At 43.7% G+C, this 22,306-nt stretch overlaps 1 protein-coding gene across 1 annotated transcript in view; it reads left to right on the top strand.

Annotated features, from left to right (window-relative positions):
• The window catches only part of LOC124710762 (melanopsin-like), a 178,850-nt gene that overhangs the window by 108,820 nt on the left and 47,724 nt on the right, over positions 1-22,306 (top strand). The window contains exon 4 of the mRNA XM_047240955.1: positions 2,249-2,394. Coding sequence (XP_047096911.1) covers positions 2,249-2,394 — 146 coding nt within the window. The remainder of the gene's footprint in view (positions 1-2,248; positions 2,395-22,306) is intronic.

Genomic DNA, 22,306 nt, shown 5'->3' on the forward strand with positions numbered 1-22,306 from the left:
CCTGGTGGTCATGTGCACAGGGTTAAGTTTTGCGAATGGGTTTTAAAACAAGTGCATGTCGGTGAAATTGATGTTTACCTCATTCTGATTTCAGACGAGGCTTGGTTAATTCCAAAAACTGTCGAAACTGGAGCGAAGATAGGCCTGATGTGCTTCATGGGGGACCCCTTCATGACCTAAAAATAGGCGTATGGTGCGCAGTTAGTGGTGGCAAAATAATAACCCCAGTTCTTTTTAATAACAGAGTTACAAGTGAATGATATGTGCAAAATATTTCTCGACCGTTTTTTAATGAACAGAGTCAAAGACTACGAAGCCTCGCATTTTTTCAACAGGATTCGGCAAGGGCTCATAGGGCCAATGTTTCTTTGCATGCATTTCACTGTGTGTTCCATGAAACAGTCATTAGTAACAATATATGGCCCGCTAGAAGTCCTTATTTAACTCCGTTCGATTTTTATTTGTGGGGAGCACTGAAGGAAGAAGTGTACACAACAAATCCTCACATGATAGAGGAACTCAAGGATAATATCCGTGAATCAATTAATTCAATGTCTCAGAGAGAATTATATCGTATGATTAATAATTTCTTGAGTCGATGTCAGAAATGCATGGAAAATAATGGCAGGCAGTTCCAGCATATCCTTGTGTTACCTGGGTGAGTAAAAAATTTCTTTGCTTATATTTTAAATGTAGTCAAGTCGTAGCGCAGCAACAGACGGGCGACACAGCATCTAATCGCCGGGCAACGGTGCGCTCACTGTCCGGCATCTACTGCGCCACACAAGCGATCATCAGACAAATGGAACACCCAGCATAACGTCCCACTTAATCAAGTTGGCCAGTCACTGATGCTGCGCCCATTAGGATGATATTCGCTCTGTTTCAAATCTTTCTTCTGAAGTTCTCGCCGCTTTGCGTTTCCCGTAGTGAAGGATAGTCGTCTGGAGGCTTGGTAAATTCTTTGTTCAAGAATATCTTGCTGAATTTCTGTCTCTCAGGTTCACAGGGAACTCCAAATAAGGAGTTACGTTCATCGATTACGTGCTCCAACATTCCAGGCTGTTTGTGGTCCAGCTCTTTGGGAGTTGTGGCCCATAAATTCGGCAGCTTAGTGTAGTTTATCGCATGGCATAGTTTTCATGTAACAAGTTACATTTAAGCTTGAGCTGGCCTTTTCGGAAAGTAAAGGTCTGGACCGAATCAGGCAAGCATATTCTTCCGTGTTTTGTTTCTCAGAACCAATGGTCGATCTCGTTACTACCGATTGTTAATTCTCTCAGTACATTATTTCTTGCGGCGAGTTTATGGCAGCTCTTCTCACAGTAACGCTTTGGCGTCAATAGCTGGCCCAGTAGGACACTGAATGAACTCGGTTTATCAGTATGTTTCATGTTGATGCCATTTACATTCAGCTTTCGCATAACTTGTATTGAACGAAGGTGAAAGGCGCTGACCTCTGTCCTTGAGAGAGTTTGTTACACGTATCAAAGGCAGTTAGTATGCAGGGTTTTCTACAGTATAAAATAACCACGAAAACTTTTAACGTCCGCAGCTCGTGGTCGTGCGGTAGCGTTCTCGCTTCCCGCGCCCGGGTTTCCGGGTTCGATTCCCGGCGGGGTCAGGGATTTTCTCTGCCTCGTGATGACTGGGTGTTGTGTGATGTCCTTAGGTTAGTTAGGTTTAAGTAGTTCTAAGTTCTAGGGGACTGATGACCATAGATGTTAAGTCCCATAGTGCTCAGAGCCATTTGAACCATTTTGAACCAAAACTTTTAACATTGCAGCTGTACTGACATTTGAGATAAGTACAGCTATTGACATGGTACACACGTACAGTTTATTTTACATTTTATGCGAGTCTTTTGCCCTTTTGGGCGTTCTGTATTAATATTGGGCCATGCCACTTTAGGCAATTTGATGTTCAGTGTGTTCCGAAGAAGGCTTGGTTATCCACGCCGAAACCTAGGTCAATAGCCGATTTCGATTTGCAAATCGAGGCGGATTCTTTACAATCATTTTAAAATAGTCATGTAGACTCACGTAACTGTCACGACGATATAGAAATATCTCTTCCTAATTATAATTTCCAATAAACGAGATAATTCTTACCGAATCTGATGTAGTGAATTAGTCAAATAATCATAAACAACCGCATATCTGACCACATACCGGTGATAAAGTGGTTAAAAGGACAAGCATTCACCATTCTTATTGGTACCTTAGCCACAGCCATCGCTTTGTTGCAGGCTGCCAGCTGTACGCATGCGCAGTGGGTCACTTCGGGCTGCTGTCCATCGTGACGTTAGCCGCCATAGCCGTGGAGCGCTACATGGTCATCACGGCCAAGCCACTGTCCGCCTCCTGGAAGATGACGCAGTACACCGCCAGGAAGGTAGGCTCAGCCATCTCGTGTAACTTTTTTATATTTGGCATGTCACAGGTAGAGAGCAGTAGCGAGTACAGTGACTTGTGCCGTACAGTTTGTAGCAGTTGAAAGCTCAGCACACAATGAATAGAAAAGCAGTTGGCACTTCTGAGATAATTTATTTGTGACATAAAACGTTCTCTGTGTGTGTTTTAAAACAAGATAAAACTCCAATTTACTTTATGAAACGCTTCTATAGCTGCAGTTAACATAATCGAAAGTTTTATTTTTAATTAAACAAAGAATTGACGAAACATATTGTTAGGCTTCGCTCGAACTATGATACAGGACAGGCATTGTAGAAAAGAAGAATCCCAGTAACGAATCTTTCTTCTGATACAGCTACCACTTTGGTTCATTAGATTTAGGGCGTCCAGCAGCAGCAGAGAATCCATTTCTTATACTGATAATTAGGCTGTACACCTTTCGATCATCTTCCGAGTGAATGAAAATTCAAACTTTGTAGAAAAGTAAAATAATATTGTTTTTCGAAGTACGCATGATTTTGAGCACAAAAGGCACCGGGGGCTATTGCCGTAATATAATTATTCTATTATACTTTAAAAATGGACATAGACATGCACGCTGGCACTCCCAACAAAACGTATAGGCTAAGAAACATTTGTTGGCGACCAAACTGTCGTTGTTGGAGCACACTTCGAAGCACGTCTGACTTACAATTTATATTGTCTCTAGTACTTATTAATATATTGATATTGATGCTTATTAGTATATTGATACTACTGAAATAAATTATATGTTGCTCAAAAACATAGTTTAACCTCTGTACCATGGATTTAGTTCATCAAAATGAATAAAAATTGGTTGTATAACATTGAAAAACAGACCTGGGCATTACTGCTGGGCCAACGTAAACCTACAGTGAGAAATGCAGCTGCCGATGACAGTTGTGAAAGCGAACAATGCTATTCCCACGACGATGGCAATGACAACATTGGATGTTTGCAAAAACAATTTCGGCTAGTTCACCAGTCATCTATGCATTTTCCGATACATGGAACACATTCAGCATAAAAGTTAGATCAGAATGCCTACCACCATCAAATGATTTTAACTGATATATAAAACAGCAATTGCCACGCCAACAACAAAAAACCTCTGGGAAAATGGAGCTGTAGAAACTTTTTTCCCCACTATCATCACCGTACCTACTGTTGGTACCTTAAGCACCTTTAGCAAGGATCTGTCTCAATGGAGTACGTTCATAATTACCTATCTAAGTTCTTCAGGTCCCAAAGTAAAACTTTATTTTTTCGTACACATCTTCCCGTTTGCGACTGAGTCTTCCTCTTTATTTTCCACAGCCATTAAAAAAATCAAGCAATGATCAATGCTTCTCCAAGCTCCTCTTCATTATTGCGTAATCACGTAAATTATTGCCTATCTTTTTCAGGGATGGCAAGAAAACTGATCGTTCCATCAATACATTTGTATTATTCAAACTGCGAAATTCAAATATATTTTCGTTCTCTCCCATGTGTACGTCATCTCTCAGTAATGATCTGCCACTTTTGTTTAATACAAGTTTGCTTGGGTCTTATTTATAGCACCTCTTTGAACTTACTTGTCCGTAGGACAGATATCTTGGCTTATGAGCATTGGTAGCCACGAGAATTTTCTTTGTCGACTCGTCTTCAACACGATCACATTTAAAGAATTCTTCTTCTTCTTCTTTTTCTGCTTCTTCTCCTTTGCCACTTTCTACTATCATAAAATGATTGCTTTCTTTGTACCTTTCCCTTTCGTCCTGGTCTGTCTTCTTTCGTACTTTCTTCTACAACAAAAACTGGTGAAATGTTTGTATCCACCGTTGTGCTCAGCTGGATTAAGGTCTGAAATTGGGAATAATGTAATTTCTCCATTGAGTGTAACAGACTACACAGCATTGTATTTAATGCACTATCACTTGTTAATTCGACGTGTTTTTTGTGCTTAATGGCAATACATTTGAAAATTAATCCATATTAAAATTTCACTCAATTGCCTTAAAAGAAATAATGTTTGTTTTGCTAATCAAACTTCGGGATGATGTGTAAGTATAAATTTTGTTACGAGCAAAACCAGCTTTCATTTCCCTATAGAATCGCTGTAGCATAATTATATTTATTCGGTATTTATTAACAGTCTTTCTCGGTTAAGATACAGCTGTTACATCTGTAGTTGCTTCACTACTTGTTTCTTTTGGTGTCGCAGCTCTGTCTTCCTCTCATAATTTATTATGTTGCCTTCACAAGGAAAATAAGGTTGTTACGCCGCAATATATTTCAATTAACCGTAATAAAATTCGCATACATCATCATTTTATACATGTTCCTTATGGAATGGTAATTGAATAACATTTTTATGGCAAAATTGTGGTCAGTCACAGCACCCAGACGCGTTTCGTCTTAGTTACAAGATATTGTCAGTGGGTGTCATATAAGCGGCTAATTCAGTATTTGTAAGCCAAACAGCTATGTCTCAAGTGGCGAACTGGTTGAAAGTTTTCAGTTGTTTTCTGGTCACTGTTTTCGGACTACAGCACTTTAATTATCATTTTTTTTTGTCTACGACAGTTAAGCAGCTATATTTCGAAAACAGTGACCACGTAGAAACCTGCAAACTTTTACCCAATTTGCCACATGAAGGAAAGCTGCTTTAGATTACAAATAGCAAATTAGATGTTGATATGTACCCACTGAAAATGAGTGGTAACTAAGGCGAAACGCGTCTGAGTGCAAAAATTTAAATTAAAAGAATTTAAGTTCAGCTTGCAAAAGACGTTTTTCAGTTGCACTGATTTTGCCGGACCTTAACTCGAACTCGGGACCTTTGCCTTTCGCGGGCAAGTGCTCTGCCGTTTGAGCTGCCGAAGCACGACTCACTGCTCTTTCACAGCTTCACTTCCGCCAGTATCTCGCCTGCTACCTTCCAAACTTCACAGAAGCTCTCCTGCTTTTGTTTCGTGTTGTTTTGAAATGCAGAGATACAAGACACATATTCCAGATGGAGTTTCCTGTTTTATGCACATTTCATAGCTTGCACTCCTCTGGGATGTTCTTGCATATGTGAAAATGACGCAGCAGCAGCTAGATAGAACTAATGTTGACTATTCACAGTTTGTGTGTGTTGGAACTTCCTGACTTAGCATGTTGGTGTGCTATAAAAGCTGTAATATCCACTGAGTAGCTTGTCACTGGTGCTACAACATGACAGACATCATCGTCATAGCAGAGCGTGTCATCATTCTTCACTTCTTCGGTCTGCTTGCAAAATGTAAGTATGACACGCTTTGTATACTGTTGATAGAATCTATATGCTTTCTTATGAATTACTTCTCGCAATACAAGAAAACAGAAATTCTTGTATTGGCATGTTACAGAACATGAAGAATTTGGCTGTGGGCAGAAGCGAAATACGCAATGAACGGTTATAGATACTGGAGGTGGAACAACACTCTCCAGTATAGAGCGCGAGATGTATGAACACCAGGTTTAGAGAGGTAGTCCTGGTTTATTTCAAAGACTGCAAAATACATCTGTCGTCGAAATTCTTAACTACCAGTGCTAATGAGCAGGACTCTCTCAACTGGCGGCACTGTATGCATGATTTGCCATGGAAGAGTGAACAGCTTGACTCCTTGCCAGAGTGATTAGTTCTCACATACAAAGACGTTGGTTTCGGGTACAATCTAAACGCTTTTTTAGAAATGAACGTGAACCTTCTAAAAATTAGAACTCGCTTAAGAGGGAGTACCTTAACGATTCTGAATGCTGTACTTTTGGAGTGTATGTATTTATCACATTAGTTTTGACTGTATCAGTAAGACAAACTCCTTCATTATAGCATAAAGATATACACTGATCTGCCAGAACATTACGACCACCTCCCTAATGGCAGGTATGTCCACCTTTGGCTGGAGTAACAGTGGTGACGCAACGTAGCATGGAAGCAACAACGTCTTGGTAGCTCTCTGATGGGAGCTGGTGCCACATCTGTACACACAAGTCATGTAATTCCCGTAAATTCCGGGAAGGGGGCAATGATCTCTGACACCATGCCAGATGTTCTCGATCGGATTCAGATCTAGCGTGTTCGAGGACCAGCACATTAATTGTAACTCGCCACTGTGTACTTCGAACCGCTCTGTCATACTGCTAGCCTTGTGACATAGCACATTATATTGTTGAAAAGTGCCACTGCCGTCGGGAAATACGATCGTCATTAGATGGTGTAGTGGTGTACGTGGGCTAAAACTAGTGTGCAATACACCGTGTCCGTCATGGTGCCATGCACGAGCTCCACTGGACCCATGAATGACTACTTGAATGTTCCCCAGATCATAATAAAGCCGGCGCCAGTTTGTCTCTGCCCCGCAGCACGGGTGTCAAGGAGCTGTTGTTCTGGAAGACGACGGATTCGCGCCCTCCCATGGGCATGGTGAAGAAGGCATCGGGATTCATCAAACAATGCAATGCACTGACACTGCCCAAATGTCCTGGGCCGATTGTTACGTGCCCATTTCAGTTGTGGTTGCCGATGACGTAGTGTTAGCATTGGCACGTGCTTGGTTCGTCGGCTGCGGAGGCCCGTCGTTAAGAGTGTTCGGTGCAATTTGTGTTCAGACACTCTTGTTTTCTGCCCAGCATTTAAGTCTGATGTTAGCTCCGCCACAGTTCCCCGCCTGTTCTGCTTTACCAGTCTGCCCCCATGTGCAGCATCTGGGAATGAGTGGTGGCCACCCAACCCCACGACGCGTGGACGTGGTTTCGCCTTGGTTTCGCCACGTATTAAGATACTCACCACAGCACTCCTCGTAATCCCGACGTTTCCTTCAATTTCTGAAATGCTTGTATCGAACTTCCGGGCCATCACTATCTGCCCTCAGTCAACCTCAGATAGATCGCAATCCTTCCCGATTCTACACACCGACAGCACACTCACTGATTCTACGTGCACCATTCATGTTCCTCACTAGCAGTCATTCCTCGCCAGGTGACGCTGCTATCGCCTGAACGGGTTTACATCGATAGCTGGTCGTTGGCCATAATGTCCTGGGTGATCAGTGTGTTATTTTTACTGTATACGGTTTGCCTGCAAAGTGCAATTCGGTCTCATTGAGATTTCATTGAGACAGATACAGCAGTACTTTGTAACCTCCCCCACACTTATCGACCTTAATGACAGTGAAAAATTAAACCGCGTGTACCTAATGAAATCTGGGAAAAGCAATCGTCACCGAAGTTAATCTGTCGGTAAAGAGGGAGGAAAGGGTTACATCTAAATGAAAGGAAAAATGATAATTAAACTGGTGGAAATTAATTTTGAAAAGGGGTAAAGTTAATAAAGAAAGTAAATGTGCGGCCGTTAAGTTAACAATTAACTAGCGGTAATTAGATATTTGAGATTTGGGGAAAATTACGGTCGCCAGTCCTATGGACAATTACTATAGTAACTGAAAAAGAAAGGTTACTGCACATATAATTAGCACTAGAAGCGTGGCAACTTAAGGTTGACACGTGTAGTGTGAAAACTGAAAGTTTGTCAGAAGTAATAAATTTCGCTATACTCTGACTTAATTTAGCAAAAGAATTAATAAAACCGGAAAATTGAAAGTTAATTTAGTGACTGAAATTAATAGTGAACTTTGTTACTGAAGCACATCGAAATTCAGTAAAATACGGTTAGTCTTGGGCTATCTCAACAATCATTTCAAAAGCTACTTGAATCTACGCAATTTGGAAATAAGAGATTCATCTTTGAACTTGAATTTAATGATTCTGAACAATTAACAATAGTAAAATTTAGTACGTACCTAGCTGAGCTGTAGTCACAGGTAAGCTAAAATATGGTAACAGAACTCGCACTCATAATATGTGCTTGTGTAATCTAAATATTCTAGCCAGCTATGAATACCTTAACTGAACTCTGAAATTAAAGCAGTGAAATGGAATAATATTACTTTAATGCTGGCGTTTGAATTTCAACGACACTTGGGTTCATTCCGGAAAAGCTAGGGACCCTGCTTGGTAATGCAATTGGGACAATGAGCAACAAAGGTTCATGCTAAGTTGCTGTAATTTTGTGAATGGAACAATTTTAAAAGCTGGGGTCTGCCATACAGTTCTAAAACTTTACGTGCTTCCAGCCTTCCTTATTGGTTGATTGAAGGTTTGAAGTCGTCGGGCGAGGAGGTGGCGACAGTCACTCATTGTCGGCCGTCGCTGTTGCAGAAGCTGGATGTTGGCGCGCCTTCTTCTCGACACTGTCACCAGGCGAAATGGGCTCTTGATGTGCGCCAGCTAATGCTTCCCGTCCGCGACACCGTGTCAGAAACTATCATAGCAATTCGAGCGCAATTACATGCTGCCAAACCCCGAAAGCGCGGCAACTCGCGGGAGCGTCACACAACACACCTGCTCCACTGCACTACTCCAGCCAGACTCCCCTCCGCCCGCGCTCCACGCGACAGAGTTAACACTACCAAAGATCCTAAACATTTTGGTTCTCCACACGACCTCTCGATGTATTCGTTCGATAGCATAGTTTTCCCTAGGCCAGACCCAGAGTATAAATACAAATAATATTCACAAGACAAACCAATTATACATCGACATAAATGCATATATATATATATATACAAATAGTAAAACAATTACAATATACAAAGACACAGAAATGTTATATCTTCAAGTAACAAAATAAGGAAAGAAAATTGCAGTGCAATAGATGGAAATAAGAGGATATGCATTTCCGGCGTTACAACTTCATGTGTAATTTAAATAACAAATTGCAATTTGATTCAAATAACACATCGTACTCCAACGGCAGTTGTGGAAGACTGAGTTAATTTGTTACCAGAAATTTTTGTAGATAACTGTTTACGACCCTCAAGAACTTGAAAAGAAGCATTTTGAGGTAACATTGGTACTTATACACTTTTTATTGTCAGCCGATTTCAGTTTTAGCGAACAAAATTGGAGGAAAAGTTTTTGAATAGGTCAATCCCAAAATTACATTAAATTCAAAACGAATACAACCACATGTCTAGTACAGACTTTCTCCATAGCAGCATGTTTAATATAATAAAAACTTCAAAAAACTATGGATCACAAAAATTCAGAAGTGTGTAACAGACGACTTTTAGCTGTTAACAACCAGTGTATACAAGGCAAAAATTCAGCAGATTGAATGAACGAGTAAATTACCTCTAACCGAAAAAATACAGAACCTCGTTGCTAATGATATGTTGTGCTGCTTTTCGTTTAGTGTAGCCCATTTCAGGAAGAAAATTATTGACATTGTTACGTTATCCGTCAGAGAAACCATTCATTATTTTTGGTCAAATGAGTTAAATGGCAGACATTGAGAGCCTATCATGGAGCAAGTTACGGAAACAAAACAAGAAATAAAAACTCTTCTTTTTGTTCACCTAATTATTTAACATTTTGCAAGGAAGGCTGTTACTAAATTTTCATGCTACTCACAGTCGTGGACGCCATCCAACGCAAATGAGCTTCCACACAAACGCCGGATCCCTCGTACCAACGGTTCAGACCTCGGGCAATTTGTTTTGGTAATTTGGCCCATGATAGCCGTCAACGCAACTACGTAATTCTCTAGTAAGTAGGTGTGTAAAACTACCGGCTTGTCCACTAAGGGACCCTCGAGAACTGACTCTCCGCGAACACTAATACAAAACTTCAGTAATTAAGCGAAACGGTCCAAAATCAACGCGATATAGATACAACTCATCTCCTGACAACGTATTGTGTTTTCATGTAGATTACCAAACAGAATAACTACATCTCCCCAATGAAACAATTTAATTGCAGCGTTCAGAGAACGTGAAACTTGTTTATTTTCAATTAATATCGTCAAATTACACCCGCTGCGTGTATTTACTTTTTCAGTTCATTTTAGTATTGCAATGCAATGCTTACAGGCTTCCAGTAAGGTCTTCTCTCAATTCGAGATCTGTGCACAGAATTACAGACTCATATGCCATTGTCGCAGCCACTGGATAAAATATCGAGCTCCCTATATCGAAGCCACGATATAAAACACTAAAATCTGGTTTCTCATGACAGAGCGGATCTGGTTGTGGAAAGGGGCCAAGACCCATTACTGTGAGTTACATAAGAACAGAAGAAAACAGAACAGTGGTGCTCAGAAGTGTTAAAAGGGTCAGCCTGTGGAGGGAGCTCTAACGTTAGTTTAGGTAGACAGGCAGCCAAGCGGAATACTAAATAATCGGATGGCAACACGACCTATTGTCTGCTGAAGGACCTACCAACAACCTAATATCAGTTCCCTCAGCCGACCAACAGCACGACAACCGAAAACAACAGCGAAGAACCAAGACACCAAAGCACAACTTTTTCAAATATTGACGACTAAATACAGCCAAGGCACAATAATCACACAAAAATATGAACAAACTCAAAGGCTGTCGATCTACACGCCATGCCGGACAGCATCAACACAGCGAGGAAACACACACTTGCTGCTCTGTCGCAATTGACCGACTGGCTACTCCAGTACGCAGACAGCATTCATCTACTCAGTGGAAATCACAGAAGTTACACACAGATCCACCTGGCACCAAGAACTCCGACAATCCTAAAACCAATCACCGTGGAACAACAGGTAAAAATGACAAGTCGACACACACAGAGTTGCCATAAGCGGTCGGTGACCAAATACAAAATGGCTCAAATGGCTCTGAGCACTATGGGACTTAACATCTATGGTCATCAATCCCCTAGAACTTAGAACTACTTAAACCTAACTAACCTACGGACAGCACACAACACCCAGCCATCACGAGGCAGAGAAAATCCCTGACCCCGCCGGGAATCGAACCCGGGAACCCGGGCGTGTGAAGCGAGAACGCTACCGCACGACCACGATTTGCGGGCGACCAAATACAAGTCGTCCGATGAGACGACGACCGAACGACCAACCAAGGTCGTACCCACTCAAGTAATGAGTCTCGGCAACGGTCGGCTGAGTCTTGGCTGTCCGAAGCTCACTGCAGCTCCAACCCGCCTCAACTCGATTTCCGTTCGGAACTCGGAGACACAGCGACCCGGGCACACTGGCCTGGACCCACCCATGCAGAGGTAACTCTTGCCCGTCGGCGACGACACCTCTGCACGAGGAGGGAACCGACCCACGTCCGGCAAGATGACCAACTGACGAGGCCCAGAAACGGTCAAAAGACCAAATACACGTCACCCAATGAGACGACCAACCGAACGACCCACCAACGGTCGTCCCCGTTCAAGTTTTATTCCGCCGGACAATGCATGTGTGTCGCCAACGGTCGGCGAGTACTGGCTGTGCAGACTTCACTGGAGCTCCGTCCCGACTGAAACCCGTCAGCCGAAGACCCGGAAATACTAGCGGTCGCTCCAGAGATAGTACGACAGTGCACATATCGATACGCGCTGCTGCTGCCACTCACGGGCAAGAAAACCAGCAACTTAGTAACGCCAATAAATTGAATAAGAAATGAGGCGACAGTACGGTAAATACAAGGTGACAAGCAATACACGGCGTGAACATGAACAGCGCACAGCTCAGTTTTGAAGTACGGAAATCATTTTCAATATAATCAGTTTAACCTTAGGAATTTTAATAAGAGTAACAGCATCCAGACGAAGTTAAGTCTCATAGCGCTCTTATCGCAAAGAATTTGGGTGTTTCACCTCTAATATGTATACAATTTTAGTTGAAAAACAAATATTATTTTCATGTGTCTGGAACATTACATGAATAAATCCAGCTGAACATCTCGCAAAATAACTATGAAAAAAAGTCGGCAGTGATTATCGTCACTCTTGTATGTACAATACGCGAACAGATAAGGACTAGGAGAAGTGCTAGTGATATCTGTATTACTCTCCGCCTCGCATTGCGAGGTGGATTTCGGACTATAGAGGAGGGACATTTGAACGCCATCCTAACAAAGATTTTATCGACTACCGTTAGCCCAGTCTATGAACCAGATCATGCAACCACTTGAAAATTACCTAAAGCCGGAACACTAGTTAAGATTCGACACGTTTTTGTGATAGAAATAGGCCGTGGATTTTTCAAATGTATTATATCAGCGTGTTTTTGACATTGTATAGAAAACCCAAGGAAGCGATAAATGAGGGAGGTTGGACTTAACTTCAGTGACATTTCACCCGTAGTTTGTTCGTAGCTTGACGTGGAATCCGAACCGAAAACTGGGCTTAGCTCTTGAAATAACTAATACAGTAGAAAATTGCCAACAACCTAACGTAGTTGTAATGGAAGCAGGCTTAAATATTACTGTGATACTTATATTCAATGTACAGTTCTTCTCGTTTTTTACAAGTGAGCACATTCCAAAGCTATATTTTGTCAGTCAGTACAAGGATATGATTATCATAACCTGGAATACCTGAATATATATGATTAATATGACAGCGTTCTCTTGGTCGAGCGAGATGGTGCAGTGGTTAGCACACTGGACTCGCATTCGGGGGAACGACGGTTCAAACCCGCGTCCGGCTATCATAATTTAGGTCTTTAGTGATTTCTCTAATTAGCTTCAGCCAATGCCGGAATGGTTCCTTTGTAAGGGCACGGCCGACTTCCTTCCCCATCCTTCCCTAATCCGATGAGACCGATGACCTCGCCGTTTGGTCCCCTCCCCCGAATCAACCAAGCAACCAACCGACAGCCATATCTTGCCGTGAAGCTACGATAGGTTTCAAAAGTAGGGTATACTAGTATCTTAAATAGCACCACGGGAATAACAGTTCTGACCGAGAGAAAGTCTGTTCCGACTTCTCTGCTATTAAACAGACACAAAATACTCGACGATGTGAATGTGACTGGGAGAGCAATATATTGCGTTGGCATGTTATCACGAGTAGTGCAGTAGCTCGTGCTTTCTGCCAATATCTTTTGAGAAGGAGGGCCTTCCCCCTACGGAACACTACTGCAACACAGAACAAAAATATTAATAATAATTACGTTAAACTTCTTGAAACGTCCCCCACCCCATCCCTCCACCCAGATGTAGGTAGGATGTTACTGTCCGTTGTGTAATTTGCCTTGGGATCCAAATACGAGAGTGGAGTTACACTTTTCGTAAATTTCATTGAACTATTAGGAGGTCTTACTGTACAATTGTTATAAGTTGTGGTTCTTTTAATGGATTTCTCAGATATTAAAAAAGTTGAAATTTCTTTGAAATATTAGGATGTGTTACAGTACAATTGCTTGAATGTGTGGTTATTTTAATGGCTTTCCTCGATATTTAAAACATTGAAAACCTCCCACTCTCTTTTGCAACTGAATCTGAGTGTGCATAAGATCTTAAACATGGCTTATTTCCTAAAATACACGCCCAGAAAGAGCACATGACCCATTAATTATCGAATCTGACTACTGTTGCCGGCCGGAGTGGCCGAGCGGTTCTAGGCGCTACAGTCAGGAACCGCGCGACCGCTACCGTCGCAGGTTCGAATCCTGCCTCGGGCATGGATGTGTGTAATGTCCTTAGATTAGTTAGGTTTAAGTAGTTCTAAGTTCTAGGGAACTGGACCTCAGAAGTTAAGTCCCATAGTGCCCAGAGCCATTCAACTACTGTTATGAAGGTTTGGAGATGACAAAACTCTTGCAAATCGCAAAAGAATAATGGTTACTCAGCAGTGATACGTTGGCGTTTAAATTACCACTTTGACTGAAAACAGCGTACCCTGTTGTCTCAAATAGTAATGAGCTGTGAATTGTAGAACATGTGTGTTTGTTTTTTGAGAGCTGCGGTGCCTATTAACCTCAAAAACCAGGAACTTATGTGTTGGAAGAAATATGTTTCTATGATACCGTCCTGCCATCGTGTGTCTCCAAGTAAGTCTCCAAGTCGCCTTCCGTAAAGAGCTGTAAACTACTTACGCAAGTGCTGTAAACTACTTACGCAAGATAATCGGAAACTCTGCGGTTAACCCAAGGATGACGGAATACGAAAGTGCAAAGAAAGTGAAAGGAGCACATTTTTATGAAGCAAACGAGAAGCATTCATATGGTGGATTCGTGAGTAAAGGAATAGGTCCAAGATAAGAAATTCTTAAAGACAAAACATATTAAATATGCGGTAATGTTTGAAATGGCGGACATTATAGCAGGAAGAAAATACAAAATAAAGTATAGCAGCACCACCACTTAGGATAGGGAAAGTTAGTTTTGTGCGATATTATGAGCGCAAGTTACAGCCAGGTGCGGGCCGGATTGCAGTAAGTTACGCTGACCGGCGTTCGTGAAGTGGAATGGAGGCCACAGGGCCGTCGAACCGCTGAAAAGCATAAACGCAGCGGTTTGCATGTCGCAAGTTACAGGCAGATGGGGCCCACTGGCGCAACTGTGGTGTGGTGTGTACGTGACTCGGAGCGATGCGTTAGCGAAACACGGGCGCGCAGCCGAGTACAAATAGGTGTTGTTTTCTAATGAGAGTCATTCAAGTGTAGCAGCTCTTCTAGACTGCGGGGTGTGTCACACTGCTGGGCTACACGCAGCAACAGATTGGGCGACAGCGTCCCAGTCCACGGCGGGTCGTTGGTTCGACCCTCTGAGGCCGACGCGGAGTCCGCAGCCAGACAAGGCGGGCCACTCTTCGGCTCGCTACCGCAGACAGTCGTCCCAGCTCCCGACATGCGCTGGAGACTTCCGTGGCGAGGACCACAAAATCGGATGCCGGATCGCGGGCGGTCGTTGCTGCCGCGTTTCCAGCTGTGCCAGGCGAGCAAGAAGCAGCAGTGGGGCCGGCCTACGTCTCTCGGCGGAGCAGCGCGGAGACAACGACAGTGGTCGCTGAGTCGGCTACTGGCGCAGCCATCCTGACGTAATCGTAACTCTACAGCTGGCGAACAAGGCCGGCACGACACAGAGTTGCGTTGCAGAGGTCGCTGGGGCAGTGTGGCCTCAGCATTGTGGGGCCTGTGACACGGACCGAGGTGAACGAAGCACTGTAGTGGAAATGAATAAATCATTTGGATAGTTCTCGCCGAGTTTTAATACAGCACCTCCTGGCATCCACCCTCTACATTTGGTGTCAATACGCCACATTTGGCGTCCGATACCACAACAAAGGTTACAAGCTTCTAAAAAAATGGTTCAAATGGCTCTGAGCACTATGGGAATAAACTTCTGGGGTCATCAGTCCCCTAGAACCTAGAACTACTTAAACCTAACTAACCTAAGGACATCACACACATCCATGTCCGATGCAGGATTCGAGCCTGCGACCGTAGCGGTCGCTCGGTTCCAGACTGTAGCGCCTAGAACCGCTCAGACACCCCGGCCGGCTACAAGCTACTAAAACTTGATCTTGCTAGAGAGGGAAACTGTGAGACACTTGAGTCTATCTTTCATAAAACATCCAACAGCCATAAATTTGATCAATAACTGTATTATGCTACCAGTTACGGTGCCTCATTTGCACCATCATCAGCCTCTGTACACGAAACGAGATAAGCCATCCAGTTGTTCGTGTTCACTAAAGGAACCACTACTTCAATCTCGTTTCTGTAGACATCTTCACAGCCGAAGTGGGCACTTTACACATTTAACAACGCGTATATCTGGTCTGAGTGCAGGGAGTGTGGGGCAACGAGACTTTTTTTCTCTCACTTTCAGTAGATACCTGATTACTTTCTCCCTTACTCAGTACAATGTTGAATGAGTGTTTGCAGAGAATGATAGTAGTGTCTGTTGTGCTGTATACGCTGGACACAATAATATCTGTCGACTGGAAGGAGTCAAGATTTTATTCTACTTCATCGTTGTTGTCTTCCTCTTCTTTGCATCTGTTTCTCTCTTGAGAGGCAATATGTTGCTGAAATTTGATTCCCACTACATTTCCTTGTTTAAGACGGTAGCATTAGCTTTCTGCAGTCCTTATTGATCAGCAAGTCTTCCTTCAGTATAGGACGACTCTCTCATGTAAGTGTTTTCATTTTGTATCACAATCGATATGGAATCGTTGTGAGCGAAAACTGATTTATGTTTACGGTATTTGAAGCAAATAATAAACTCAGCAACGGGAATCTTTTATCTCAGAATCAGTAGTTCATTCTTTACTTCTCATTTGCCCATTTTCTTTCCTGTTCCACTAGCAAATATAGCGAGGGAAAAACTACTATCTATAAACATTCGTATGAGCTGCTATTTCTCGAATCTTCTCTTCGTGGTCCTAATGGGCAATTATGTTGGTGGGAGTAGAATCATTAGGCAGTCAGCTTCAGATACAGGTTCTTTAGATTTTCTTATTAGTGTTCCTCTGACAGAAGTTTGCATTCCTTCCAGAGTTTCCTATCTGAGTTCGCGAAGCATTTCCGTAAGAATTACGTGACGTTCGAACCACCGGTATAAAATCTAGCAGTCCGCTTCTCAATTGCTTCGATGTATTTCTTCAGTCTGACCTGGTACAGATCTCAAACTCGCGAGCACTACTCAACAATAAATCGCACCAGTGTCCTGTATGTGGTCGCCTTTGCAGGTTCTATCTACATCTACATGGATACTCTGCAAATCACATTTAAGTGCCTGGCAGAGGGTTCATTGAACCACCTTCACAATTCTTTATTATTCCAATCTCGTATAGCGCACGGAAAGAATGAACACCTATATCTTTCCGTACGAGCTCTGATTTCCCTCATTTTATCGTGGTGATCGTTCCTCCCTATGTAGGTCGGTGTCAACAAAATATTTTAGCATTCGGAGGAGAAAGTTGGTGATTGGAATTTCTTGAGAAGATTCCGTCACAACGAAAAACGCCTTTCTTTTAACGGTTTCCAGCCCAAATACTGTATCATATCTGTGACACTCTCTCCCATATTTCGCGATAATACAAAAAGTGCTGGATTTTTTTTTAACTTTTTCGATGTACTCCGTCAGTCCTATCTGGTAAGGATCCCACACCGCGTATCAGTATTCTAAAAGAGGACGGACAAACGTAGTGTAGGCAGTCTCCTTAATAGGTCTGTTACATTTTCTAAGTGTCCTGCCAGTAAAACGTATTCTTTGGTTAGCCTTCCCCACAACATTTACTATGTGTTCCTTCCAATTTAAATTGATCGTAATTGTAATACCTAGGTATTTAGTTGAAGTTACGGCTTTTAGATTAGACTGATTTATCGTGTGACCACTCTTTCATAAAATTCTCCCAATAAATCGAAGCCGACCATTTGCAATCCCTACCACAGTACTCACATGCTCGTCCCATTTCATGTCGCTTTGCAACTTTACGCCCACGAACGTAAACGAATTCACTGCTTCAAGTTGGACACTAGTAATACTGTAGCCAAACGGTACAGGTTTGTTCTTCCTATTCATCCGCATTAATTCACATTTTTCCACAATTAGAGCTAGTGAAGACAATTCATATCGTTTTAAAGGAGTCAAGACATTTTCCACTTACTTATTCTGTTTCTTCGTTGTCGTCTTCTTCTTCTTTGTGTCCGTTTTCGTCTCTTCAGACACAACACATTGCCTGTGTATGATGCCCATTACGTTCCCCTGAATGAAATCGGACAATAATTTCCCCTCTGTCGAAATCGACAAAATTTCCGTCTTGATCTCTGACTGACATATTTAATTCTGAAATGCAGTTAACAACTGGCTAGCAAATATGTGATTTCGATGATTGCACAGTATTACATCCGGGTGATGCTGCAGGCCAGAATCGATGTAACATTTTTGTAGGAGCAGTATTACGGAATTAACTTGGAGAAATATTATATTCGGCCCTTGGAACTTCAACGATCTGAATATTTACTCGATCTTCTGTTGTATTTAAGGTTTCTTTTTCAATTACATCTCCATAAAAACCTATAACTCGGCCTATTTCATAATTCACTTAAAATCAACATGTACAGTACTCCACATTCGGTATCGTTTGAGAGTTTTATTATAGTTGATGTTGATTTTGACAATGATTCATTTTTTTCCTTTTTCTCCTCGTCGTCATCATCTCGGTCATTCTTGATGTTGTATTACTCTGTGTCTCTCAAAATGACGGGAAAAGCGTTATCGAGTTCATACGTTAAAGGAACCCTGTCCAGCATTTACACATCACCTAGATGTAAGTATAGAAATGGGAGTTATTTTTTATCAGTGTAATATTCGGTATGTAATTGCAGCCAAATACATTGAGCAAGACAAATGGTTCAAATGGCTCTGAGCACTATGGGATTTAACATCTGAGTTCATTAGTCCCCTAGAACTTAGAACTACTTACACCTAACTAACCTAAAGACATCACACACACCCATGCCCGAGGCAGGATTCGAACCTGCAGGCATAGCGGTCGCGCGGTTCCAGACTGAAGCGCCTAGAACCGCTCGGCCACAGCGGCCGGCCTGAGTAAGGCAATTTCGTACACATGATCATAAATTTAGCCTTATAAATTTGCGGATATGGACAACCATCACCTGTGGAATAGAATGTCGACACGGAAAATTTATACCGAACCGGGACTCATGCCGTGATTTCTCGCTTACCGCGAGCGGTCGCCTTACCATTTGTCTATCCGTGCACGACTCAGCAGCAAACCCAGATTTACGTACGTCGTCAAGCGTGTTTCTGCAACCTGTAGTCGTACATCAGTTAAGTACATTCCCGTACAGGGGGAGACATTTTACTAGAAAGTTACTTGTCCAAAGGCACATTACATGGTAATTCGATACAACACAGGCACTACAATATCGTATTTATCCGCTTACACCGAGCATGCGACTTTTAAGTAAAATGTCTCACCTGTACGGGAATGTACATAATGGATGTTCGAGTACAGGCTGTAGACACATGCTTGACTTTATATAGAAGTTTGGGTTTGACCGTCCGTCGTGTACGCATAGCCAAGTATTAGTAGGCTGCCTTCGGCAGTGGTGAGACGCGCACGCCTTCTTTGCGTCCCGCCTGTTGTGCTGCTTGCTAGCGAGTGCGCGTATGTTTACTTTCGCACAGTGGCTTGTCTCGGAGACCGACTTCATCGACCATCATGGCGTTTTCTTACCGCCAAACAACAATTACATTAACATTTCCTTTGTATCACGAGCGCCCGAATGCGTATGAAGTAGAACGTTTTATACGGGATGAAATGCGTCTCCCGACACAGGATGTTCTCGGAATTCATTTTTCAGTCCTCAGTACTACTGTGTAAATAAAGCTGGCGAATGGCGATCTGTGTGCCTAAGTTGTGCGGCACCTCGCGAATGCTCTTCTTATGCTCTGACGGACACATAGGGAATGTCGTGGTTGATCACTCCTGGTTTTGGCCTCCGAATGTTACGGGTTTTCGAATTCCCGTTTGAGGTACCGTCAGACGCTATAGTGCCCACCTTTAAGCCTTACTGCAACATCCTTAGTCACGTTGCTGAAACGTGGAAGATGATGGAAACATTCCGTGTCCTCACTGGCGCAAAAATAAATAAAAAAAATTAACTACCGAAATACGTGCCTTACTACTCGGCTATTGCCCGCTTGGTTCATGCCGGCCTATTCAAGTTGTGGCCAGGGTGCTGCCTGCTGCACCCCCTCTGAATCAGTCGGTACCGCCGTCGATTCCTCTCGACGATGAGATGGATGTTTCGCCTGTCTCTCCTAAACTCCTGCCGGAAGCAATACAAATGAACGATGACCGTCAGCAGGCGCAGACGCTCTGTCCCGACCCCATGGTTGCTGATCATGGGGCTGTATCGACCTACACTTTTCAACTATCTGGCCACATGTCGGACGACAGCTGCCCGCCATCTGACACAGAACTGCATGTTAGGAAGCAACGGTCGCCAAGGAAACGGAAGAGACAGCGTCGTATCCCTTCCGATGACTACCTCTATCGGATGTGTGCACAGGATGTATCTGACACTGATGTTGGCTCTGAGCACAATGGGGCTTAACATCTGAGGTCATCAGTCCCCTAGAACTTAGAACTACTTAAACCTAACTAACCTAAGGACATCACACACATCCATGCCCGAGGCAGGATTCGAACCTGCGACCGTAGCGGTCACGCGGTTCCAGACTGAAGCGCCTAGAACCGCACGGCCACACCGGCCGGCCACTGATGTTGCGCTGTCTTCTGACGCCCTGACACCTGGCGACACGACCCCGCCCCAGTCTCCAGTCAGCGCTCACCTCCGGACACTGACCTTCACACTCCTGCGTCTGATGCTATTGCCTCCGTGTTTCCGTGTTTGACGCTGTCTGTAGGCGCAGCTCTAATAGCGTTCCACTGAATTGGCCCAGTGAGAAGTTTGTCTCCTGGGTGGAATCGGGTCCCTTCCCGTCAAACTGATGTCCTTTCCGGGGGCCTAACAGACAGTTCCCTGTGCTTCCCTCGTGTTTGAATCGTCCTTCCTCCTGGTGATGGGAGCTTTGCAAACTTATTGAATAGCCACAAACTGGCTTTACTCCATGATACGTTGTATGCTGCGGACGTCGGCGTTGCTCTGCTTCAGAGGGTGCATGTCGCAACTTTCTGTGCTCCTCATTGATTTACAGCGCATTTCTCTTATGCTTTCCTCACTGGTAGCGGGGTGGCAATCCTGTTACATGATGGTATTCTCGCTGATGCAGTTGCCTATCTCCCTGATGCCAGAGGTACGGGTCTCACGTTTAATGGTGCAGAATCGTCAATGTGTATGCACCATCGCGTTCGGATCGCCGCTGTAAACGTTACGCCTCCTTCTCAGAGACAGTCACGCTTCTTTTCCTGAGTCGGCAGGAACTACTGATCATGGGAGGCGATTTCAACTGCGCTCAGGTATCCAAATATCAACTACCTCGTCACTATCTGCGTGCGACGCTAGCGACAATTCCCCAGCGCCTCAGTCTAGTGGATTCTTGGGAGCATGTTCTGGCGATCGTCCGGGTTTTACGCGTTCTCTAGCCTTTCTTCCAGGAGATTCGATAGTGTTTACATCTCCCGCGATATTATCAGTGGGGTGCAGGCTGCTGAAGTCTGGTCCGTTGACTTTTCTGATCATGCCAAAGGGAGTGGTGCGGCCGTGGATCATGGAAACTGAAAATGATCCACCCTACTTTATGCGACTGTCGGCAGCTCATCGAGCCCACGTGGACAGCTTGTCGTCGACGCCATGATACCTACCAGTCTGCCCTGACTTGGTGGGTACTCTGTGCAAAGCCTGACTTCTGCAAGGCCTTGATAGGTTACGGAAGGGACGAACTGAGGAATTCATTCTGTTTTACCCATGTTTTGTTTGACGTATGATGCGTTCGTGTATTTCATGCATGTGTCACTCTCGCCTTATTCACCAGCGCCAGGCGATGGTGAATCACGCCAACGCAAAGCTCGCATCCCGGCCTCACTGCCACGTTGAGGGACCTATGGTCAGGGCGCGAAAACATGACGGGTTAGTGCAGTAGCGTCCAAGTACGTATCATGTCATAGTGGAAGACGCCACCGTCGGAGGAATTTGATTAATGTTCTTACGACCGATGATCGGCTGCGTTTTGATACCCAACGGGATATAGGGTCTCCCTCATCGCACATTACTGTGGTCTCCAGACTATCTTTTGGCTCGGTTCCCGTGGATGCGCCGATGAATTTCATTTGCTAACGTCACAGACGACGAACTCAATAATGTTATACTGGCATGTTCTATGTCCAGGTCACCTGTCGCTGGCAGTATCCCACTAGACTTCTATTCGACATTTCGCCCACTTCTGGCGCCAATGTGGGCGGAAATCGCGTGCCAATTGCAGACGGCTTCTTCGATGGTTTCCTCATTCCCATCCGAAAGCCTCAGGGTGCCCCTCGGATAGGCCCCTTGACATTTCTCAACAGCGACACAATGATCATTACCCAGATGTGGGCTTT

This window comes from Schistocerca piceifrons, chromosome 1, assembly GCF_021461385.2.
Source record: "Schistocerca piceifrons isolate TAMUIC-IGC-003096 chromosome 1, iqSchPice1.1, whole genome shotgun sequence".
In the NCBI taxonomy this organism is placed as follows: Eukaryota; Metazoa; Arthropoda; class Insecta; order Orthoptera; family Acrididae; genus Schistocerca; species Schistocerca piceifrons.